This window comes from Oryx dammah, unplaced genomic scaffold (genome assembly GCF_014754425.2).
Source record: "Oryx dammah isolate SB20612 unplaced genomic scaffold, SCBI_Odam_1.1 HiC_scaffold_2, whole genome shotgun sequence".
NCBI classification, from domain to species: domain Eukaryota; kingdom Metazoa; phylum Chordata; class Mammalia; order Artiodactyla; family Bovidae; genus Oryx; species Oryx dammah.
This window is the reverse complement of record NW_024070186.1, coordinates 146,354,250-146,374,488: the sequence shown is the minus strand read 5'-3', so window position 1 is coordinate 146,374,488 and position 20,239 is coordinate 146,354,250. Positions and strand designations below refer to the sequence as shown.

Below are 20,239 nucleotides of genomic sequence, written 5' to 3'. Positions count from 1 at the left end.
AACTTTCACTTCACCCGCATCTCAGATGATATTACATCCCTGCCTGATTAAAAAACACCACCACCACGACCCATATGGTCTTCCCTTTCTCAAACCAAAACAAAAAAAAAAATTTTTTTTTTTTTTTTTAAACAAAATCTCTCAAGGATAACTAAATAGGTCGCCGCTTTTTCTCCAGGTCCGGCTCCTTTCTCCTTCGGTTCGGTCTAAAGATAGAAATTCCAGGTTCCTCGCGGCTGCTTTTGACTGGAGCGGGGCGGGGGAGGGGGGTGGAGGCTTTTGCTGTCCTAACAAGCTAAGAAATCCTATTTCCTTTAAGCTTGTCTCGTTCTCTTCCAGAAACGCCTCCCAGACCTCTCCAAACCGAGACAGAAAAAAAAAAAAAAAAAAAAATCCCAAATGCGGATTAAAACGCACCCAACAGCAGTCCTTTATACTACACCCCCGAGAGGCCTGCGGGGTCCGATGAGTCAAGCTCGAGGGTAGGAGCGGAGAGCGCCCTCGACTTTTCTGGAACCCAGACGTTCTAGGACTCCCCTTTCCTGCCCCTGCACCACCCCTCTCCCGACCCCAGCTTTCTCCCTCCTACTGCTCCGGGGCCCGGGCGGTCGGGGGCCCGGGAAGGCGCGTGCGGGGGAGACGGGGGAGCCGCGGGAGCCGCACCTGTGGGCGCCTCGGGGGGCGCGGGCCCCTCCCGGCCGAGCGGGCGCAGCTCCCCGGCGGCTCCGCTAGAGGTCTCTCTCGGGTGCCGAGCGGGGTGGGCCGGATCAGCTGACTCGCCGGGCTCCGAGCCCCGCCGCCGCGCCGCCGCTCCGTCAGTTTCCTCGGCAGCGGTAGGAGAGCGAGCACCCGGAGCAGCAGAGCGCGGGGCCACCGGAGACGGCGGCGGCGGCGGTGACACAGGCAGAGCACGGGCGCGGCGGATCCTCCTCGCACGGCAGCTCGCTCGGTGCCCCGCGCAGGGTCGCAATGCTGCCCGCCTTGGCACTGGTCCTGCTGGCCGCCTGGACGGCTCGGGCGCTGGAGGTGAGTGCCGCGCCTCGGAATGGGGTGACGGTGGAGGGAGGTGGAGGATGGAGGGAACCGGCTCCCTCTTTCATCCAGAGAAGCGGGGCGGTTGTGCGGGGGAGCGATCGAGGGGCCCCTCTCTCGGCTGTGCGCCCTACGCCCCCGCTTGCGGGCGCCCTGCGCATCTCTGCCTCCGACCCAGCCCTGCCCCGGGGACCCACGCTCCGGCCGGCGCAGAGGATCCGGCGAGGCGTCGGGCCCTGGGGTCCGCGCCAGTCTCGGTGGGCGCGAGTCGAGGAGGAGGCGCTCTTAGGCTCAGATCCTGATTCACTCCTTTCCTCGGGACCGGGGCCCGGGGGAGGCAAGAGACATACTGATGGGAGATGGGGCGGTGGGGGCCGAGAGAACACGTGGGGAACCGAAAATTCTGTCCCCAGCTCTTTCCCTGTATTCTGTCCCCAGCTGTTAATCGCTGCCCTTTCCTTTCTCTCGGGCCCGGGGGAGGAGGAGTCGGGACGGCTCGGGGAGGCTGGGCACCCCCCCACCCCACCCCTTCGCTTCCCTTGGCCTTTTCCGCCCTGTTTCACCTTCCTTTCCCATCCCCACCACCCCTTCCTCGCCAGACCTCTTCCTCCTTCCTCATCGCGGAGGCTGCCGAGGGCGACCCTAAGGAGGGTCGCGCACCACCCTCCGCGGGCAAACTTTGTGCCTCTCGGCGTCTCCCTTTTGTGTTAAGTTGCGAGAGATAGGAGGGGTCGGAGACCCACAACCACCTCGCACCTTCCCCAAGCCTAGACATCCAGGGCGTTCGCGCGCACCCTCGGATTCACCCGGAGAGGGAGAAGGTCCCCGGGAACAAAAGCCGCGACACCCCGCCCTCGCCAGCCCTGGGGCGCGGTGGTCTGTGCGCCACCGAGCGTCCCGCCTGACTCCCTTCCCCGCGCTGCGAGTCCGTCCCCGAGGGGGCTGGGGCGCTGCTGGGGGACGCGCTGGCGGCGTCTCGGAACCCCTCATCTTCCCCTCCTTCCCCCCATCACCTCCGAGGCTGGCTCATTCTTTTCTCGTTGCAAAGTCCTTGGGGGAAAAATAGGCGGAGAGTGCGGCGTGCGTCTGGAAAAGGGCACGGGCGGGTGGCGGGGCTGCACGAGTTCTCCCCTCCTGTGCATCAAAGAAGGCGTTTGTCGGATCGAGGCGCGGCCACTTCCCTGGCAGCGCTGGGCACTGTGATTTAGCTCCCCGCGGGGGGCGCGGGCTGCTGGGGAGGGTCCTCGGGGTCATTTTTTTTAGGGTGCAGATAAAAGGCTGGAAATTGAGCGAAGATTAAGACGGAGAAGATGGCGCCTCTGCAGTGCAGCAAAGAAAAGCTGTGGAGGCTGCAGCCTGGGAAATCCACCCACCACTAGGTGTATATAACAAGTCTGCCCCATTCATCCAACTCTCCCAACATTCAGCTGACGCCTGTGCCAAATCACCGTTTTCCTTTTTATCTGAAGATGCTTAGAAGTTGTTTGCTTGACAGCTGGGGCAAAAAAGGTCGTAATTTTGCATTGTTTGGGTTCCCATTCGGTATTTTACCATTCGTCACCTCCCTTCCCCGTTTTTACCCCCAACTTTTCCCCGTCCTTGTGGTAATTTTCCCAAAAAAACAATTTCGTTTTCCTGTAATTCCAGAGACTGTATGACTCTCACACCGGGACAACGTTTTAGTCCCTAATTTACAAGGTCATTGAACTTTTTCCTCTTCTTTTACCTACCAGTGGCTCAAGAATCACCTCGGGGCTCTTTAAGGCAGATTGTTTTAAGAGTTGGAGAATTTGGTTATTCTGTTTTAAAAAATGCATTTAATTAAGGGAGCTAGGCTTTTTCCAGTACTTAAAATTTACTCCTACAATTATTTCAGTTTTCTTATTGTCTTATTACATGTTGAAAGACACAAATTAAGTAATTAAAAGCCTTTATAGTTGAAACTTTTGTCAAAAAGTAGATGTTTACATTTTTTGAGCAGTATATTTTTCTGTGTGAAAGAGGCAAATATGATTCAGATTTCTTTTTCAGCCTGTTTGATTGCAGTTTTTGCTCTTCCATCTTTTTGGACATTTTCACCGGTTACTGTCACCTCCTTCAAAGGGTGGAGGTGAGATGCTTGTTAATTCATTTTGCAAAGCGTTAAGGTAGGCAGTTCACTCGGATGAGGTTAGAGGGGATTTCTGGAACTAAGTCACTGTCCATTGAAAAGATGTTAATTATAACTTGACTGTCTTTTGTAGGGCTTAGAAAATAGGTCTGCTGCAGATGACTTGAGACAAGAAATGAATAAGGGCAATGATCACAGGGTGCTCGGCCTCTGGGAAAAGCATCATTACCCGAGCTGATGATTTTCCCTGGTACAGTGGCAGAGTATGAATTAAAAAGGCCCTGACATTTATTTAAACTGGCTTCCTCTTAAATTTTATTTTCCAGTATTGTAGGGTTTAACCTAATTCACAAGTATCTGCTTTGATTGTGGTGCTAATTCAGAGATTATAGATACCTACTCACACTGGTCAGAACAGCCCTAACGGTGGGTGCCTGGGCTCACAATCGTGAAGCTCAGATTTGATGGTGAGCTATAAGGAGTCACCATTTCTGGCTGACCAGTGGGAAGCCATGATAACCGTAGGGCACCCAGGCGGCTGTCTTGTCACCCTGTTGAGCAGAGGTGCCTGATGGGCACTTGGGAGGCCATTAGTACTGCAGAGAAGTACTCCAGACAGAATAATGATCCCTGGTTCTGACTGGGGAAATAAAGAGAAACATACAACTAAATAGATCACAAGGTTAAATTAGGAATGACTGAAAAGAAAGGATGTGGTCCATTGACTATTGGTTTGAAGGAAAACAGGACAGACTCACATAGAGAACAGACGTGATTGCAAAGGGGTAAGGGGAAGGCGGGGGTTGGATTGGGAGTTTGGGACTGGCAGATGCAACCTTTTATATATAGGATAGATAAATAACAGGTCCTACTGTGTAGCACAGGGAATTATGTTCGATACCTTGTAATAAACCATATGGAAAAGAAAAAAAGAAAAATGTAGAGGTAATCCTCATGAAAAAGGCTTTCTCCCTTTTGCTGGAGGGCCTCTATTTCATGTTTATGGTATACTAGAGACTTCTGTGCAGATATTTTTATGAAGATGAAGGTGTCAGTCATTCTTGAAATAAGGAGAGCTATTACGTACCTTTCCTGTGGCTGTTAAACTACCATTGAAGAGTATGGTAAAATTCAATAGAAATCTACAGTCTCTTTCTGCACATTTGATCTAGGTGGGGATATGTATTACTTTAAGAGACTTAGAAAGCATCTTTGATTACTATACTTCTCTAATCTCTGCCTGGTTGTATCAGTTACAAATGCAAAGGTAAACCTTATACATGTACTTTATAAATACAGCTCTAGGATGTAAGGTTTACTTTGACTTGCATACTGCATTCTCCTGTTCCCAGGAAGTTTGCAGAGTAAATAAGACAGGCACATGATTATAAAAGAAAACAGAAAATGTTAAGTACCAAGAGGAAAGTGCTGATTAAGTGGTATACTGAGTAAAAGTATTAACAGTATAAATATCTGTATATAAGGAATAAAGGAACCATGGGATGAGATAATCCACCAGAATTTCCTGATGATTCCTTTCCAGCTAGATTTGTATCTTAGGTTTGGGGAAGGGAGTTTAAGTCTTTGCATTTATAGTATCTGTTTACATACCTCTCTCCCGAACACATACCCCTGAGGATGTGGGCAGAGCCAGTGTGGGATTTGATTTTCCTTGTGTCCCTATTTATTCATTAGGGCCACTTTAAGTTGAGTCTCTTGGGGCCAAGCTCTGGACTGTAGCTCTGAAGATAGCCTGGTGAACAAAAACCGTCACTTGCTTCAGGAAGCTTGCAGTCTTGTGGGAAAGACAGAGGATAAGCAAATCATCCTACATGTGTGCTCATGAACTGTGACAGATGGTGAGACGGATGGCAAAGGTGTAGGGTACACTCTGGAGAGGAGTGCCCGCTCAAGACGCTAAATCGTGTCCGGCTCTTTGCCACCCCGTGGACTGTAGCACACCAGGCTCCTCTGTCCAGGGGATTTCCCAGGCAAGAGTACTGCAGTGGGTTGCCATCTCCTCCCTGGGATCTTCCTGACCCAGGGATCGAACGCAGGTCTCCTGCCTTGGCAGGCAGATTCTTTACCTACCCCTGAGCCTACAGGGAGGCCCGGGAGAGGAATAGGGAATTCCAGATAAGGATTGAGGGGCCAAGAGCTCTGATGCAGCATCTTCATTAGAACCTTGATGGAAGAAGTGGGTACCCAATGAACAAACTGATTCACTGGGCAGCAGCAAGGAACATGGGGAAAATAAAACGTTTCTTTTGTTTTTTGATTCTTTTCCTGGTGCTTTTCTACCTTCATGTTCCACTTGACTATGAAATGGTTTTCTTTTCATAGTAGAACCTCACATGCTTGTGGAAGTATTCCTCCATACATTCTTCCATATGGCTGGAGTGGGAATTGATACTCACACCATCTTCTGCAAATCCTCGGGGACGCTGTCACCCTGTGGCTTAATGGTTCGTATCCAGATACACCCTCCTCAGTGGCTGGAGGAAGACAGGCTGGCAGGCGGAGGCAGCCAAAGAGATGGAATGAATAGAGCCCCCGTCCTCCTGAATGAGTAGCAAGCTTAAGCCAGAAAATATATATTTCTTCATTCTCCTTGTATTTGTTAGTAAAAGGAAAGCAAATAGTACCTGAACCCTCAAACTGAATTTGGAAATGAAAACCAGGATGAAGGGGAAAATGTTATGTAACTGAAAAAAATGTGGATGCTTTAAGAAACAACCATTTCAGTGAAGATACTGATGTTTTCCTTTGAAAAAAGATCTCATGAATTTTCCTCTTCAGGTTAAAGGTGAATAGATATGCTTACTGTTACCTTTTTAGAAGTAGACATGCGGCCGCACTTGTCCTCTGCAATGGCCCACACTGTCTGGAGTGTGCTTCTCTCTGAATCTAAATAAATCTACTTCTTAAAAAAAAAAAAAAAAAAGAAGTAGACATGCACGATAAACTGGATTCGAATGGACTGCTCTAGGAATAAAGTAATTCATTAGGAAAAAAAAACCAAACCAGCCTGGATGTGTTTATGAACTAATAGATCTATGAAAAGGGGATGCTGAATAGTTAGAATGGGGTACAGAGGATTCAGTTTCATGTATGTATTCTTAGCTGAGATGGGAACTAAGAGGCTATTTTACTTAGACTTATTTTGTGTGGCTACATTTGGAAGAAGCATGAAATACAGATTTAGCTTGAGCATTTCTAGGATTATAGTATTTTATGGAAGAAGATAGTGGTTGAAATGAACAAAATGAGAGGCTTTTAAAAGCCAGCTCTATGGAAAGTACGTAATCGTTCCTACATTTATAGCCTTGATTTTGATAACCAATAGAATGTCAGGTCAGAAACCTAGTTGTGGAATTTTTTATGTTTCCTAGGAAGGCAGCATTCCACACTGGTCAAGCTATTGACTGTGAGCTAACTCATACTTCAGTTTGTTCCTCTGCAAAATGGGGATAATATTTATGATTGTTGAAGATTGAGTTAATATGTATGAAAATGCTTGAAACAGTGAAAGTGTTAATATATAGAGTTAAAGAGTTAATATATAACATGATGGCATCTTATAAGCCTGTGTTAGTTACAATTACTGTTTATGATGTTGATGATGATGATGTAAAATCCTATACATTGTTGAAAGTTAAAATTTATATGATGTTTCACCTACTGACCAATGCACTTACCAACCAGTTAAGACTGTGTAGGATCTTGGCAATCTGTTCATGAGAAGAATGAATTAATTTGATTTAAATTTTTAAAAAGACATTGGAGATAAAATTTGTATCACAAATAAAATTAAAACATATACAAATTTATTAAATATTCATATTTATTTTGTTTTAGGGCTTCTTTGAAAAGCCCTAAAACAATTCATGCTTATAGAAAAACTTGAACAGTACAGAAATATGTAAAAAACATAAGCAGTGGTTACACAAATTTGTAAGACCTACTTTAAATGTGTGCACCCTGGCAGCTAGCTACACATGTCTAAAATTGAGCGAGTTTATATTCTGGCTTGATTATTAACTCAGCTATTAGTTGACTGTCAGCTATTAGTTGTGTGCAGAGAGCTTTGAATAACTTGGTTGAATTCTCAGCATAACCTTCCCTAGAAAATGAATAAACCAGTTTGGCCAAGGAAGATATCAGATGCCAGCAAAAGAATTTTGGTCCTACCTAGACTGGAAGCTTTACATAATTTTCACCAGAGGACAAGGAAACCTAAAAGCAAGACTGCCTGAGAAGGCAACACTTCTGGAAGAAACCAACTTTCAAAATAAAATGAATTATGTTAATAGCTCTCTCTCTTTCTCTCTATCACTCGGTCTTTTCCAACTCTTTGTGACCTCATGGACTGTAGCCGGCCAGGCTGCCTGGTCTATGGGATTCTCCTGGCAAGAAGTGAAGTGGGTAGACATTCCCTTCTCCAGGGGATCTTCCCGACCCAGGAGTCAAACCTGGGTCTCCTGCATTGCCGGCAGATTCTTTACCTTCTGAGCCACCAGGGAAGCCCATATTAAAAGCTGCTGCTGCTGCTGCTAAGTCGCTTCAGTCGTTTCCGACTCTGTGCGACCCCATAGATGGCAGCCCATCAGGCTCCCCCATCCGTGGGATTCTCCAGGCAAGAACACTGGAGTGGGTTGCCATTTCCTTCTCCAGTGCAGGAAAGTGAAAAGTGAAAGTGAAGTCGCTCAGTCGTGTCTGACTCTTGGCAACCCCATGGACTGCAGCCCACCAAGTTCCTCCATCCATGGGATTTTCCAGGCAAGAGTACTAGAGTGGGGTGCCATTGCCTTCTCCGATATTAATAGCTAGATGATGATAAATTCTATAGGGATCTACTATAAAACTTAGTAGTGACCTACTGCTTAATTAAAAGCATACTTTTTAAATCAGCACATTCTGCTCATTATTAAAGGTTTGCAATCCCAGTTTCAAAATTAGGCTGAAGATATTTAAGGATACCGTAAATTGGTGATACTGTGGTTAGGGTATGATCAACGTATTGAAGAATCAATAAGTGAAGTCCAAATGAGTTTATATGGTTTTTTTTTTTTTTTTTTTTTTGTCACTACAATTCATGTATTTCGTTTATCACTGCCCTGCTGGATCAAAAAAGTGGGTTCAAGTAGGACGATGCAGTTATTGTAGCTATGTTTGAAATAAACATGCTTCTCAAGAGTAGATACAGTAAGGAATGAAAGTACCACAACCACATATGCAGGGTCTGTGAGCAGAGGGAGAGAATAAGCAAGATGAACTTTTCAGAAAAGGGAAAAGAACAACAAACCTGTTTTATAGATGAGCAAAATCAAGGTCTTATTAGTGATGAACCCCGGTGTTTGTATCTTCTCATTTCCGTGTGGTCTTTCCCTCTCAATTTATTTTTTCTTCCCTAGTTGAGATGGCATTTAGCTGAGAAATTTTTTTAGTGATGAATTTTATTGATATGAAATTGTTCTTTGCTTGAGTCTCTTTCATGGAGAATCGAATAGTATGTTCCTATGTTTTCATTTTGCTTCCATAGAAATCTACATTGTATCTCTACTAAAGAATGTTTACTGTAAGGTATCCTTGGTGATCAGGACTGGTAAATTACTTTTCATCCTTGCTTCCCTGGTGGCTCAGCTGGTAAAGAATCCACCTGCAATGCAGGAGACCCTGGTTTGATTCCTGAGTGGGGAAAATCCCCCAGAGGAGGGCATGGCAACCTACTCCAGTATTCTTGGGAAGGATGTTTATAAGAATAAGAAATCTATAGTCTTATCAAGAAAAGTCATTTGCATGAAGTGAAGAAAATGCGTTGTTACTCTTGGTGATTTGTTAAATTTCAAAGCTTTAAAGATATATTTTGACCCCAGAGTGACATTTTATGGGAATACAGACAAGAGGTCACCCTTGATTTGCATTTGTCTACTTTAGGCCTGACCTCTTACCCCCAAGTGACCACTAACTCATTTGTTGTTTCTCCTGTATGCATATGACTGGATTACAATAAAATTAACAGGACAATGTAGTTTTTGTTTTAGTCAAAAATGAAGAAAATAGTAGTCTTGGTTGAGGTTTGGTTAGTCCAAAAAAGGACTTTTTGTGTTTGTTCTTATCAATGGACAGCTTTTCAAAAGCACAATTATTGTTTTGTTTTGTAATGGAATTAATAGGCACACATGATAAAGATAGATAACTGCCGTTGTAATCATATTGATTTTTTTCATCTTTCAAAAAAAATCCTTATCTACTTTGGAGGTTGAGTCTTTAAAACTGATGCAAACTTTTTGAAATCTTTGCTTAATTTTTCAGTGACTAACATAAAAACTTATCAGGAAAAGCTATATTTGAGAGCTAATATTTCTCATGCTGATGCTTTTAATGTCTTGTTTTTTTTTAGGCAAATAGTTTTGTCATTGCAGTGTATTGGTTTGAAGATGTAAGTGATGAGTTTTAAGAGACTTCCACAGAAACTTGCAAATATGTAGACTAATCATTCTAGGAATAATTTATTCTGATACATACTAGATGAATGAGCAACTTAAAATCAGATTTTATAGAGAAGTTACTAGTGTGTTTCATACATTGAAACTTAGATTTTTATGAGCACAGCCAGAAAAGGAAAATTCACTCCTTCATTTAACCAATATTTTTGAGGTCCCTCCCCTCATGGGAGTTTACAGTATAATGAGGGGTAGACAGAATAAATAGCAATGGAAGAATAAAAAGTAGTAGAAAACTTGGAAAAAATTAAGTTGGGCAAGGATATCATCGGTGAATGCTAGGTGGAAATCTACCATGAATGTGATATTTTATATGGTATTATCAGGAAAGTTCTCTGACCCAAATGTAAACTTAGATATCTGGAGGAAAGAACTATTTATTCACTTTGGTGTAAAACCATAACCAGGAACAAGGATGTACTTTGGTGGTTGGATATTAAAAATAAAATAGTGGGGCAGAGAAGTTAACATTAAACTTGATCACAGACTATTTCCTGTAATTTGTTTCATAACTCACTGCACTGCCTTACACTTAGTATTTACTAAACACTTGACAAATTTTCTAACTGAAGACTCTGGGAATTTTATACTGTAGTGATAATTATGTTTGATTCTTGAAAGCTAGCTCTTATGTTTAAAAAAGTTGTGAATGACACCTAACTACAAGTCTACCAAAAAAAATTAAGCCTTTTAAATCAGATTTACTCTTTCAGTCTTTCTAAAACATTTTATTGTGAAAAGGATATGAAATGCTGTCAGTAACTTCATTTGCATCTCTTTATTTCAGACATTCAGTTGACCCAGAAAAGAAAAATGCCTTGTTCTTGAAATATTTCATCAATCCTCTGATTGATTGGGACATTTTCAGCTGAAGGTGCTTAGAAATGATTTTCTTTGATCAAGATACTGAAATTTAGAGAGAAGACGTTGTGTATTGGAGTGAAATTGAGTGGCTATCAAAATGAAAATTTCATTATAATTTGGCTTTTTGCAGTTTGCTTCTTTTTTTTTTTTTCTTTTTTGCCATTTTACCTCTAATACTTGCCTTTTACATTAGTGTGAACTAGGATTAAAATTGGTCCTTTAAGAAAAAAATTGAAATTCTGTTATTTCTACTCTCTTAAGGAATTGTACTTTTCAAGTTCAAGGCTTGAAGCCAATCCCACTATATGCTACTAACTTGACAGGCACTGAAAATCTAATTGAGGTCATTATGATTAACTTTGTGTTTTACCAGGGTTTTCTCAGGGTTGTTTTTAATGTTTTGTGTCAAGTGTTAAATCCTCTTACACCACGGAATCCAGAAAATTTCAATCCAATAAAAGTGAACTAAAATTTAAAACCCTGTAGTTGTTTTGTGCAGGGCAGGTTCTTGGCTAATTGATAAGATGATTGAACAAGAAGGCAGCTTGTGTATTTCTGTTGGTGTGAGGAATTGTGAATTGCTCCAGTTTCAAGAGTACATTTGTGACAAAACTGTAATTTTGGAATCACTGCATACTTGTTCAGTGAAGTATGCGAGGAGGGAATTCTCAGAGGGTGACCATGTGACTAGATGGCTCAAACAGTAGAAGCAAAAGCTACCTTAAGGTAGTGCAAGTTCCTGGAATTTGAAAGTGAAAGTGAAGTCGCTCAGTTGTGTCTGACTCTTTGCGACCCAGTGGGCTATAACCCACCAGGCTCCTCCATCCATGGGATTCTCCAGGCAAGAATACTGGAGTGGGTTGCCATTTCCTTCTCCAGGGGATCTTCCTGACCCAGGGATCGAACCCAGGTCCCCTGTACTGTGGGCAGATGCTTTAACCTCTGAGCCACCAGGGAAGCCCTCCTGGAACTTGGGACTGAGTAATTAGTCAACAGGGCCATTCCAGACATCCTGGACAAAGATAATGAATAGGGGAGGACTTTCTTAAATAAACAATGTAGGAAGCAGACCCACCCAGTTCCCAAGAAATTCCTTTCCTTGTCTGTATTTGCCATTTGAACATTTCACTTCACTTTCATGAGCCTGGACAAAGGTCAAATTTGTATCTTTGTGAATTTTCTGGGTAGTGCTGTAAAAGGATACAGATGGGAAGTATTCAGCTTCTTGAGAGTATTTCCTGAGTGTGTGTGTTCTTAGTTGTATTTATTGACTTCATAAATAGCCAATGAAAAGAAAAATATTTTAGCTTAAGTTTGTTTTTCTTTTCCTGGAGAAGAAAAAGACTTAGGGTTTATTGCCATTGTTAAATTGTTTATACTTTTTAAGAAAACTTAAAATGTAACCTCTGTTGCTGATTTGCTTATTCATCTTAGAAATGTAACATGTGAAATGCTGACCCAGACCTGTGCATTGATTCTTGTTAGCAGATGAGGGGAAAGTTTAATGCAGGATGTTTTGTCTCTATTTCAGATTTTCTTAGGGCATTTGTGATTGACTTCTGGGCTTCATTGTTAGCTCAGCTGGTAAAGAATCCGCCTGCAATGCAGGAGAACCCGGTTCCATTCCTGGGTTGGGAAGATCCCCTGGAGAAGGAAAGGGCTACCCAATCCAGTATTCTGGCCAGGAGAATTCCATGCACTACAGTCCATGGGGTCGCAAAAGAGTCTGACACGACTGAGCAAACTTTCACTTCACCTTCAGACATTTTTGGGCTTCTCAGTTGGTGCAATGGTAAAGAATCTACCTGCCAGTGCCATTTTCAATGACAGCTAAGTGGTGAGGTATTTTGTTCTGTTTTTTTAAGTATGCCTGATATGGGCATGGGCTTAACAGGTGGTGCTAGTGGAAAAGAACCTGCCTGCCAATGCAGGAGACTGCAGAGATGCAGGTTTGATCCTTGGATGGGGAAGATCCCCTGGAGGAGGAAATGGCAACCCACTCCAGTATTCTTGCCTGGGAAATTCCATGGACGGGGGTGCTTGGTGGACTATAAGTACATGGAGTCACAAAGAGTCAGACACAACTGAGTGTGCGCGTGCGCACACACACACACACACACAGAGCAGGCATTTTACCAGCACTTCAAGGTTTATTTAAATTGCATCCTAATAGTTGTACATGGTTCTGTCTTAAGGAAATGTCTGTAGGAAATGTCTAAAATATCCTGGTTTCTCAAAAACTACTTTTGGTTTTATTTTCTGCATTATTTCTTTCTGAACCCTTGGTTCTCTTTAAGTAATCGAAAGCTTAGTTCAAGTTTGATCATCCTAAATCTTGGTTTTCCTTTTATTTTTGGAGTGTCTAGCAAAGAAAATATTTTGTCTCATCACTTCAAGAGACTGCCTTCTGAAATACAGTTGACAATTTGTAGTATCTGAAACAGTTGTTGATTAATCTTGAGAATCAGAAAGAGGAGCCAGTATGTGTTTGAACATAAATCTCCCATCACCCTTGAAATTATACTTTTTTCCCCCATAAAAAGAGTGAGTGATAATTTATACCATGAAAGTTTGAAAATTTGTGTGAACTCTATTAACTGGAATTTGAAAATTAAGAAAGTCTTGTTTTTTAAACTTCTGAGTAGTTTTATAATGGTCACATAGTTTATCTAAGTTGAGAAACTTTATTTTAAAACTTTATTATTATTTAAAATTTCCTCAACAGATATATTTTATTCTGAAATCTGTTCTGCCTTCATATATCTACAAATATTGTACTTAATTACTGGCCATAGTTTAAGCCCAGTCTGAAAAGCTTGTGCCTTTATTTGGCTCTGGATTTCAGAGTTAGAGACTGTTGCTTGCTTTTAAACAATTGATAGTTGATTTTGTAGGCAGTTAGATGGATATTTTTGTTTCAGTTCAGTTCAGTTCATTCTCTCAGTCCAATCTCTCAGTCTTGTCCAACTCTTTGCAGCACGCCAGGCCTCCCTGTCCATCACCAACTTCCAGAGTTTACTCAAACTCAAGTCCATCAAGTCGGTGATGCCATCCAATCATCTCATCCTCTGTCGTCCCCTTCTCCTCCCACCTTCAGTCTTTCCCAGCATCAGGGTCTTTCCAGTGAGTCAGTTCTTCCCATCAGGTGGCCAAAGTATTGGAGTTTCAGCTTCAACATCAGTCCTTCCAATGAATATTCAGGACTGATTTCCTTTAGGATTGACTTGGATCTTCTTGCAGTCCAAGGGACTCTTAAGAGTCTTCTCCAACACCACAGTTCAAAAGCATCAATTCTTTGGCACTCAGCTTTCTTTATAGTCTACCTCTCACATCCATACATGACTACTGGAAAAACCATAGCTTTGACTAGACGGACTTTTGTTGGCAAAGTAATGACTCTGATTTTTAATATGCTGTCTAGGTTGGTCATACTTTTCCTTCTAAGAAGCAAGCGTCTTTTAATTTCATGGCTGCAGTCATCATCTGCAGTGATTTTGGAGCCCCCGCCCCCAAATAAAGTCTGTCACTGTTTCCATTGTTTCCCCATCTATTTGCCATGAAGTGATGAAACCAGATGCCATGATCTTAGTTTTCTGAATGTTGAGTTTTAAGCCAACTTTTTCACTCTCCTCTTTCCCTTTCATCAAGAGGCTCTTTAGTTCTTCTTCACTTTCTGCCATAAGGGTGGTGTCATCTGCATATCTGAGTTTATTGATATTTCTCCTGGCAATCTTGATTCCAGCTTGTGCTTTCTCCATCCTGGCGTTTCTCATGATATACTCTGCACAGAAGTTAAATAAACAGGGTGACAATATACAACCTTGACATACTCCTTTCCCGATTTGGAACCAGTCTGTTAGTTCCATGTCCAGTTCTAACTGTTGCTTTCTGACCTGCATACAGGCTTCTCAAGAGGCAGGTTAGGTGGTCTGGTATTCCCTTCTCTTTAAAATCTCTTAGTTGCAAAAGTCCAAGAAAATTTTCTGAGAATATTCATTCTTGACTTACTCAAGTCTTACAAATATTTTATTGGTTTGGTTCACAGTCTGCTGTATTGCTAAGTAAACAAACTCTCTAGAAATAATCTCTGCTTCTTTGATCATTTAGAATACATTAATTGATACAGATTGCAAAAATCAGTGAAAAGTTTCTAGTTAGCTATCAGTGAAACATGCTTCACCCATGCAAGTTTATTTTAATTGTTCCTATTAAATTTGAATATGAGTTTTAAAAAGAAGATTGTGATCATCTTTATGAGGGAAACTCAATTATTACTTTAAATTTATATTCAGTTCAAAGGAAATGGAAAACAGTTGTGCCTCTGTGAAGACACATCCATTTAAGATTATGCTTCAGTCCTATAATCCTACAGCTGATAATTAAGATTTAGCCTGAGAGCAAATGAAGTGGTATTGGTTATTTTCAGGCCCAATATTGTTTACTATTGATTCATTGTTGGTGAGTAGAATAAGAAAACAATAGCAAAACTTTAAAACAGAGGTTTGTAAATATTATCTGGAAATGATATGCCCCAGGTCCTAATAGTGAAGAACCAGGGCATGGCAACTTCCATTCAGATACCTTCCTGATGTCATTTCATCTCAAAATTCCTCTGGCCCTCCCTTACTGCCAGGCCTAACTCCAAAACAAAGCAGTTCAATAAAAGTATAACGAGACCACAGATGTAATTTAAAATGTTCTAGTGTCCACCTCAAAGACAAAAGAAACTGGCAGAAGTAGTGCGTAACACTGAAAGAAAGTGAAAGTCGCTTAGTCGTGTCCAACTCTTTGCAAACCCCATGGACTATACAGTCCATGGAATTCTCCGGGCCAGAATACTGGAGTGGGTAGCCTTTGCCTTCTCCAGGGAATCTTCCCAACCCAGGGATGGAACCCAGGTCTCCCGCATTGCAGGTGGATTCTTTACCAGCTGAGCCACAAGGGAAGCCCAAATTAGTGTATTGTACCTAATAAATGTAAAATATCTTTTCAATATATGGTCAATATAAAAATTATTCATGAAATACATTACACTCTTTTTTCATTTTATGTCTTCAAAATTTTACCCATAGAATATAGTTTAAGTCCAATCAGCCATATTTCATGCAGTCAGTAGCCACATTGGCTGGTGTCTGCCATATTGGACAGTGCAGCTGTAGAAGGGCCAACTCAATTTATGACTGTCTAGGAAAAGAGTCAGGTTTTGGAGCAGATAGTATCCATAGGACCTCCTTTCTATCCCCCCTTGTTAGATGAAGAAACTGGGATCTGATGATGCTGAGTTGTCTGATAATCGCTTGAAAATTATGGGTCTGAGCCCTAATCCCTGTCCTGTGGTTTCTAATCTTTCTTCATCATCCTGTTTCTTCCTTCTTCTTTTCTACGTTCCTGCTGCTAAGTCACTTCAGTCGTGTCCGACTCTGTGCGACCCCAGAGACGGCAGCCCACCAGGCTCCCCCGTCCCTGGGATTCTCCAGGCAAGAACACTGGAGTGGGTTGCCATTTCCTTCTCCAGTGCATGAAAGTGAAAAGTGAAAGTGAAGTCTCTCAGTCGTGTCCGACTTTTAGCGACCCCATGAACTGCCGCCCACCAGGCTCCTCCATCCATGGGATTTTCCAGGCAAGAGGACTGGAGTGGGGTGCCATTGCTGTGTCCATTTGAATATGTACTCACATTTGGTGGTTGCTGTCAGTTAAATACTGAGCCAGGAGCTTTAAGAAAATCTGGCCCACCTGAGGAAGGCAAGGCTTGATCAAGACAGCTGTTTGGGAGCAGGGTAAATAAAATTACCAGGCATACTGAGAACCTCGCAGTGGAATAGTAATGTGCGGTGATGCTGGGCCCAGTGCTCAGTTTTGTTTTTTTGGTGTGGGCACTGCTGGAGTACAAGTTGAGTGGACCCTTTGGGACCCAGAGCATGTGACTCAGAAGTCATTGAAATATCATCTGCCCACTGAAAGGAAAAGAGGTCAGCAAGGCATTATGTATTATGTAGTTTGTTGTTGTGTGAGAGGTCTGTTCCTGGAAACACTGGGTTAAGTTTTCTTTCTTTTTTCTTCCCTTTTTTTTTGGAAAGCTGCCCGTGTGTGTGCCCATAATTCCTACCCAATTATATTTGAAGTATGATGTTTTTTGACAACTTAAGCCCAGTGCTCTTAAGCCCAGTGGCATATAAAATAGTTGTTTGCCAAATGCAAGCATTGTAGAATGGTTACCGCGCAGCACTGTGGGTTGGTAAAGACAGGGGGTTGATGTACTTCTGGGATCATTGCTGTTAAGTATTTGTTTTATAGTATGAAGAAGCTCCATGAGTGAACTTTTAAAGTTGGAAGTAGTTTTAAAATATTTATCAGCCTGGATATCGTAGACAGTGTGAGTGCTTTAAAGAGTTTACATTTATTCATTGACTTAGGCTTAGTGATTTTAGATACAGTGTTAACTTGACAATTTTTCTATTTAAATCTTAAGACTTTCCGTCTGTGGCTAGACTTTACCCACAAGGCGTAATTGATCTTTAAGTTAAGCATTTATTTTCTTCATATTGTGTTCAAAAATAATTGCAGTTTGCCAAGGTTAATGTGTGGGACAATGCTTAGAGGATTCAGGGCTTGCAGGAATTAGCTAAAAGTATAAGGGTATCTGTATCTCCTTTGGAGGTTGACTATTAAAATAATTTGTCTTTAAGCTTAAAAAGATCCACTTTTTTTTAACACCAGTTTTCCGTATATTTTTTCATAATAAATATAACCAAGAGGTACAGAAGTTTAAAGCTTTAAACTGTTTGTTTTTTCAAGTTATATATAAGTTAGAGTTTTTTGAGTTAGAAAAGTGTTACAATTTCATTGTAGGTTGATGCTGTCCTGTTCAGTCGCTTAGTCACGTCTGACTCTTTGCAGCCCCTTGAACTGCAGCAGCCCAGGCTTCCCTGTGCTTCTCTGTCTCCCGGAGTTTGCTCGAACTCATGTCCATTGATTCAGCAGTGCTGTCTAACTGTCTCATCCTCTGCTGTCCCCTTCTCCTCTTGACCTCAGTCTTTCCCCGCATCAGGGTCTTTTCCAGTGAGTCACTTCTTTGAATCAGGTGGCCAAAGTATTGAAGCTTCAGCATCAGTCAGGGTTGACTTTCCTTTAGGATAGACTGGTTGGATCTCCTTGCAGTCCAAGGGACTCTCAAGAGTCTTTTCCAGCACCACAGTTCAAAAGCATCAATTCTTCAGCGCTCAGCCTTCTTTATGGTCCAACTCTCATATCCATACATGACTGCTGGAAAAACCATAGCTTTGACTATACAGACCTTAGTTGGCAAAGTGATGTCTCTGCTTTGTAATGCACTGTCTAGGTTTGTTTGTCTTGGCTTTTCCTCCAAGGAGCAAGTGTCTTTTAATTTCATGGCTATAGTCACCATCCACAGTGATTTTTGGAGCCCAAGAAAATAAAATCTGTCACTGTTTCCACTTTTTCCTCATCTGTTGGCCATGAAGTGATGGGACCGGATGCCGTGATCTGAGTTTTTTTGAATGTTGAGTTTTAAGCCAGCTTTTTCACTCTCCTCTTTCACCCTCATCAAAAGACTCTTTAGTTCCTCTTCACTTTCTTCCATCAGAGTAGTATCATCTGCATATCTGAAGTTGTTGATATTTTTCCCAGCAGTCTTGATTCCAGCTTGTGATTCATCCAGCCTTGCATTTTGCATGATGTACTCCGCATATAAGTTATATAAGCAGAACAACAATATACAGCCTTGACGAACTGCTTTCTCAATTTTGAACGAGTCTATTATTTCATGTCTAGTTCTGACTGCTGCTTCTTGACCTGCATACAGGTTTCTCAGGAGGCAGATGAGGTGGTCTGGCATTCTCATCTCTTTAAGAATTTTCCAACAGTTTGTTGTGATCGGCACAGTCAAAGGCTTTAGGGTAGTAAATAAAGCAGAAGTAGATGTATTTCTGAAATTCCTTTGCTTTCTCTGTGATCCGAGGGATGTTGGCAGTTTGATCTCTGGTGCTTCTGCCTTTTCTAAATCCAGCTTGTACATCTGGAAGTTATTGGTTCATGTACTGTTGAAGCCTAACTTGAAGGATTTTGAGCATTACCCTGCTAGCATGTGAAATTGTCCAGTAGTTTGAACATTCTTTGGTATTGTCCTTCTTTGGGACTGGAATAGAAGACCTTTTCCAGGTTCCATTGTAGGTAACCTAGAGAAAATATAAAAACATGCATAATTCTACCACCTGTAAATGCCTGTTTTATTTCATGTTTTAAAGCATTTTTCAGAGCATGCTGTAGATTCCATTTTATATCCTGCATTTTATTCCTTTATTCCTTAATCTTCTGACATTATAAGTTCTTTGTAAATGTACTGTCTAATGGATATATGAATCTGTTTAGGGCAACAGGAGCTATGTAATTGTGGACATGTGCTGTCCTTATTTGGCATTTCCAACCTGAGGTTAGGATGAAAGTAGTGATGTAGGGAGGGAGCTTGCGCCAAATACTTGTTAATATTTTAAAGTATTTATTGAATGATCTAAATTGCTGCCCTCGAGTAGTGTTCAACACAGTGGTCCTTCAGCTGTGAATGACTTAAAGGAAAAGAGATGAGCAAGGACTGTAGAGATTAACAAGGATAAAGAAATAAACGAAACCTGATCTCGTCATTCAAACAAGCAATCCTCTTATTTAGTAGTTCCATGATCACTTTTGTAGAAGGAAGTTTGTAAGACACTATTAAACCTGACAAGCAAATGTAGCCAGGGCTCCAATGTAGAAGTCAGTAAGATTGTGATTTCAGTTTCTAGAGCACCTCATTAGGAGTGCTAATTAGGTAACGTGTTTACACAGACGTAAATAAAGCTTCCTCCTTTCATCTCCTTGGTGTTCAAGTTGCTTCTGATTTTATGTGGTGAAAAAATAAGTTGGGCAAATAGGAAACATGTTTTCTGTCTGACTCCGCAGACCCAAAAATGAATATAAAAATATCTATAAAGGAATAAAAATCATGCTAATTAAAAAAAAAAGTTGGGAATATTTATTCCATGAAGTTCCCAAAGGTCAGAATCTTTAGCTACAAAAAAGAAGATGATTTGTCTTTAAATTTAACGATGTGTGTGGTGAGGTGCCACTTCCATAGAACCCTTCTAGGGCTGTGGAATCCATTCAGCCAGACACATATTAATCTTTGATTTTTTATCTACTATTCATACCAACAATTACAGAATACTATATTTCATTTCATAAGTTTCTGGAGTAAGGATTATGTTGTTGGCTGAAATTGAATACTGTAAATAGACAATAAATAAATGTTACCCCTGCAACCCCAAACTAGTTTTTCTTTGTTTTGTCATGTCTCCACAATTAACTGCTCTTTATTAAAATGGTACATAGTCTTTCAGACCTAGCTGTTTCTTTAAGGTTGTCTGTTCTTTTCTGTGAACCTCTTCTTATACTCCGTCTCCCTCAACTCATGTAAAAATGTTAACCAAATAAACTGTGTATGCTTTTTCTCCATTAATCTGTCTTTTGTCAGTTTAATTTGCACAGACCCAGGAACTAAACCTAACAGGGTAGAGAAAAAACTGTTTTCCACTCCTACAAGTATTCAACTGGAGGAATAGTATTAATAAATGCAAAGGCTATGAGGTGTCTGAATAAGTAAATGAATTGTTACAAATATCTCAGGAATTATGTCTGTATAATTCATCAGTGATGGCTCACATTCTTGAATCAT

At 41.7% G+C, this 20,239-nt stretch overlaps 1 protein-coding gene across 6 annotated transcripts in view; it reads left to right on the top strand.

Moving 5' to 3' along the window:
* The first annotated feature begins 355 nt into the window (after positions 1-355).
* LOC120853653 (amyloid beta precursor protein) overlaps positions 356-20,239 on the top strand; it is a 305,317-nt gene continuing 285,433 nt past the window's right edge. For 2 of the 6 annotated variants that reach the window (XM_040227643.1, XM_040227615.1), the window contains exon 1: positions 357-1,026. In XM_040227643.1, coding sequence (XP_040083577.1) covers positions 970-1,026 — 57 coding nt within the window. In that variant the 5' untranslated portion in view covers positions 357-969. Of the gene's footprint in view, positions 1,027-20,239 lie in introns of all 6 variants that reach the window. The other 4 variants (XM_040227629.1, XM_040227622.1, XM_040227612.1 and 1 more) reach the window with 4 other exon arrangements.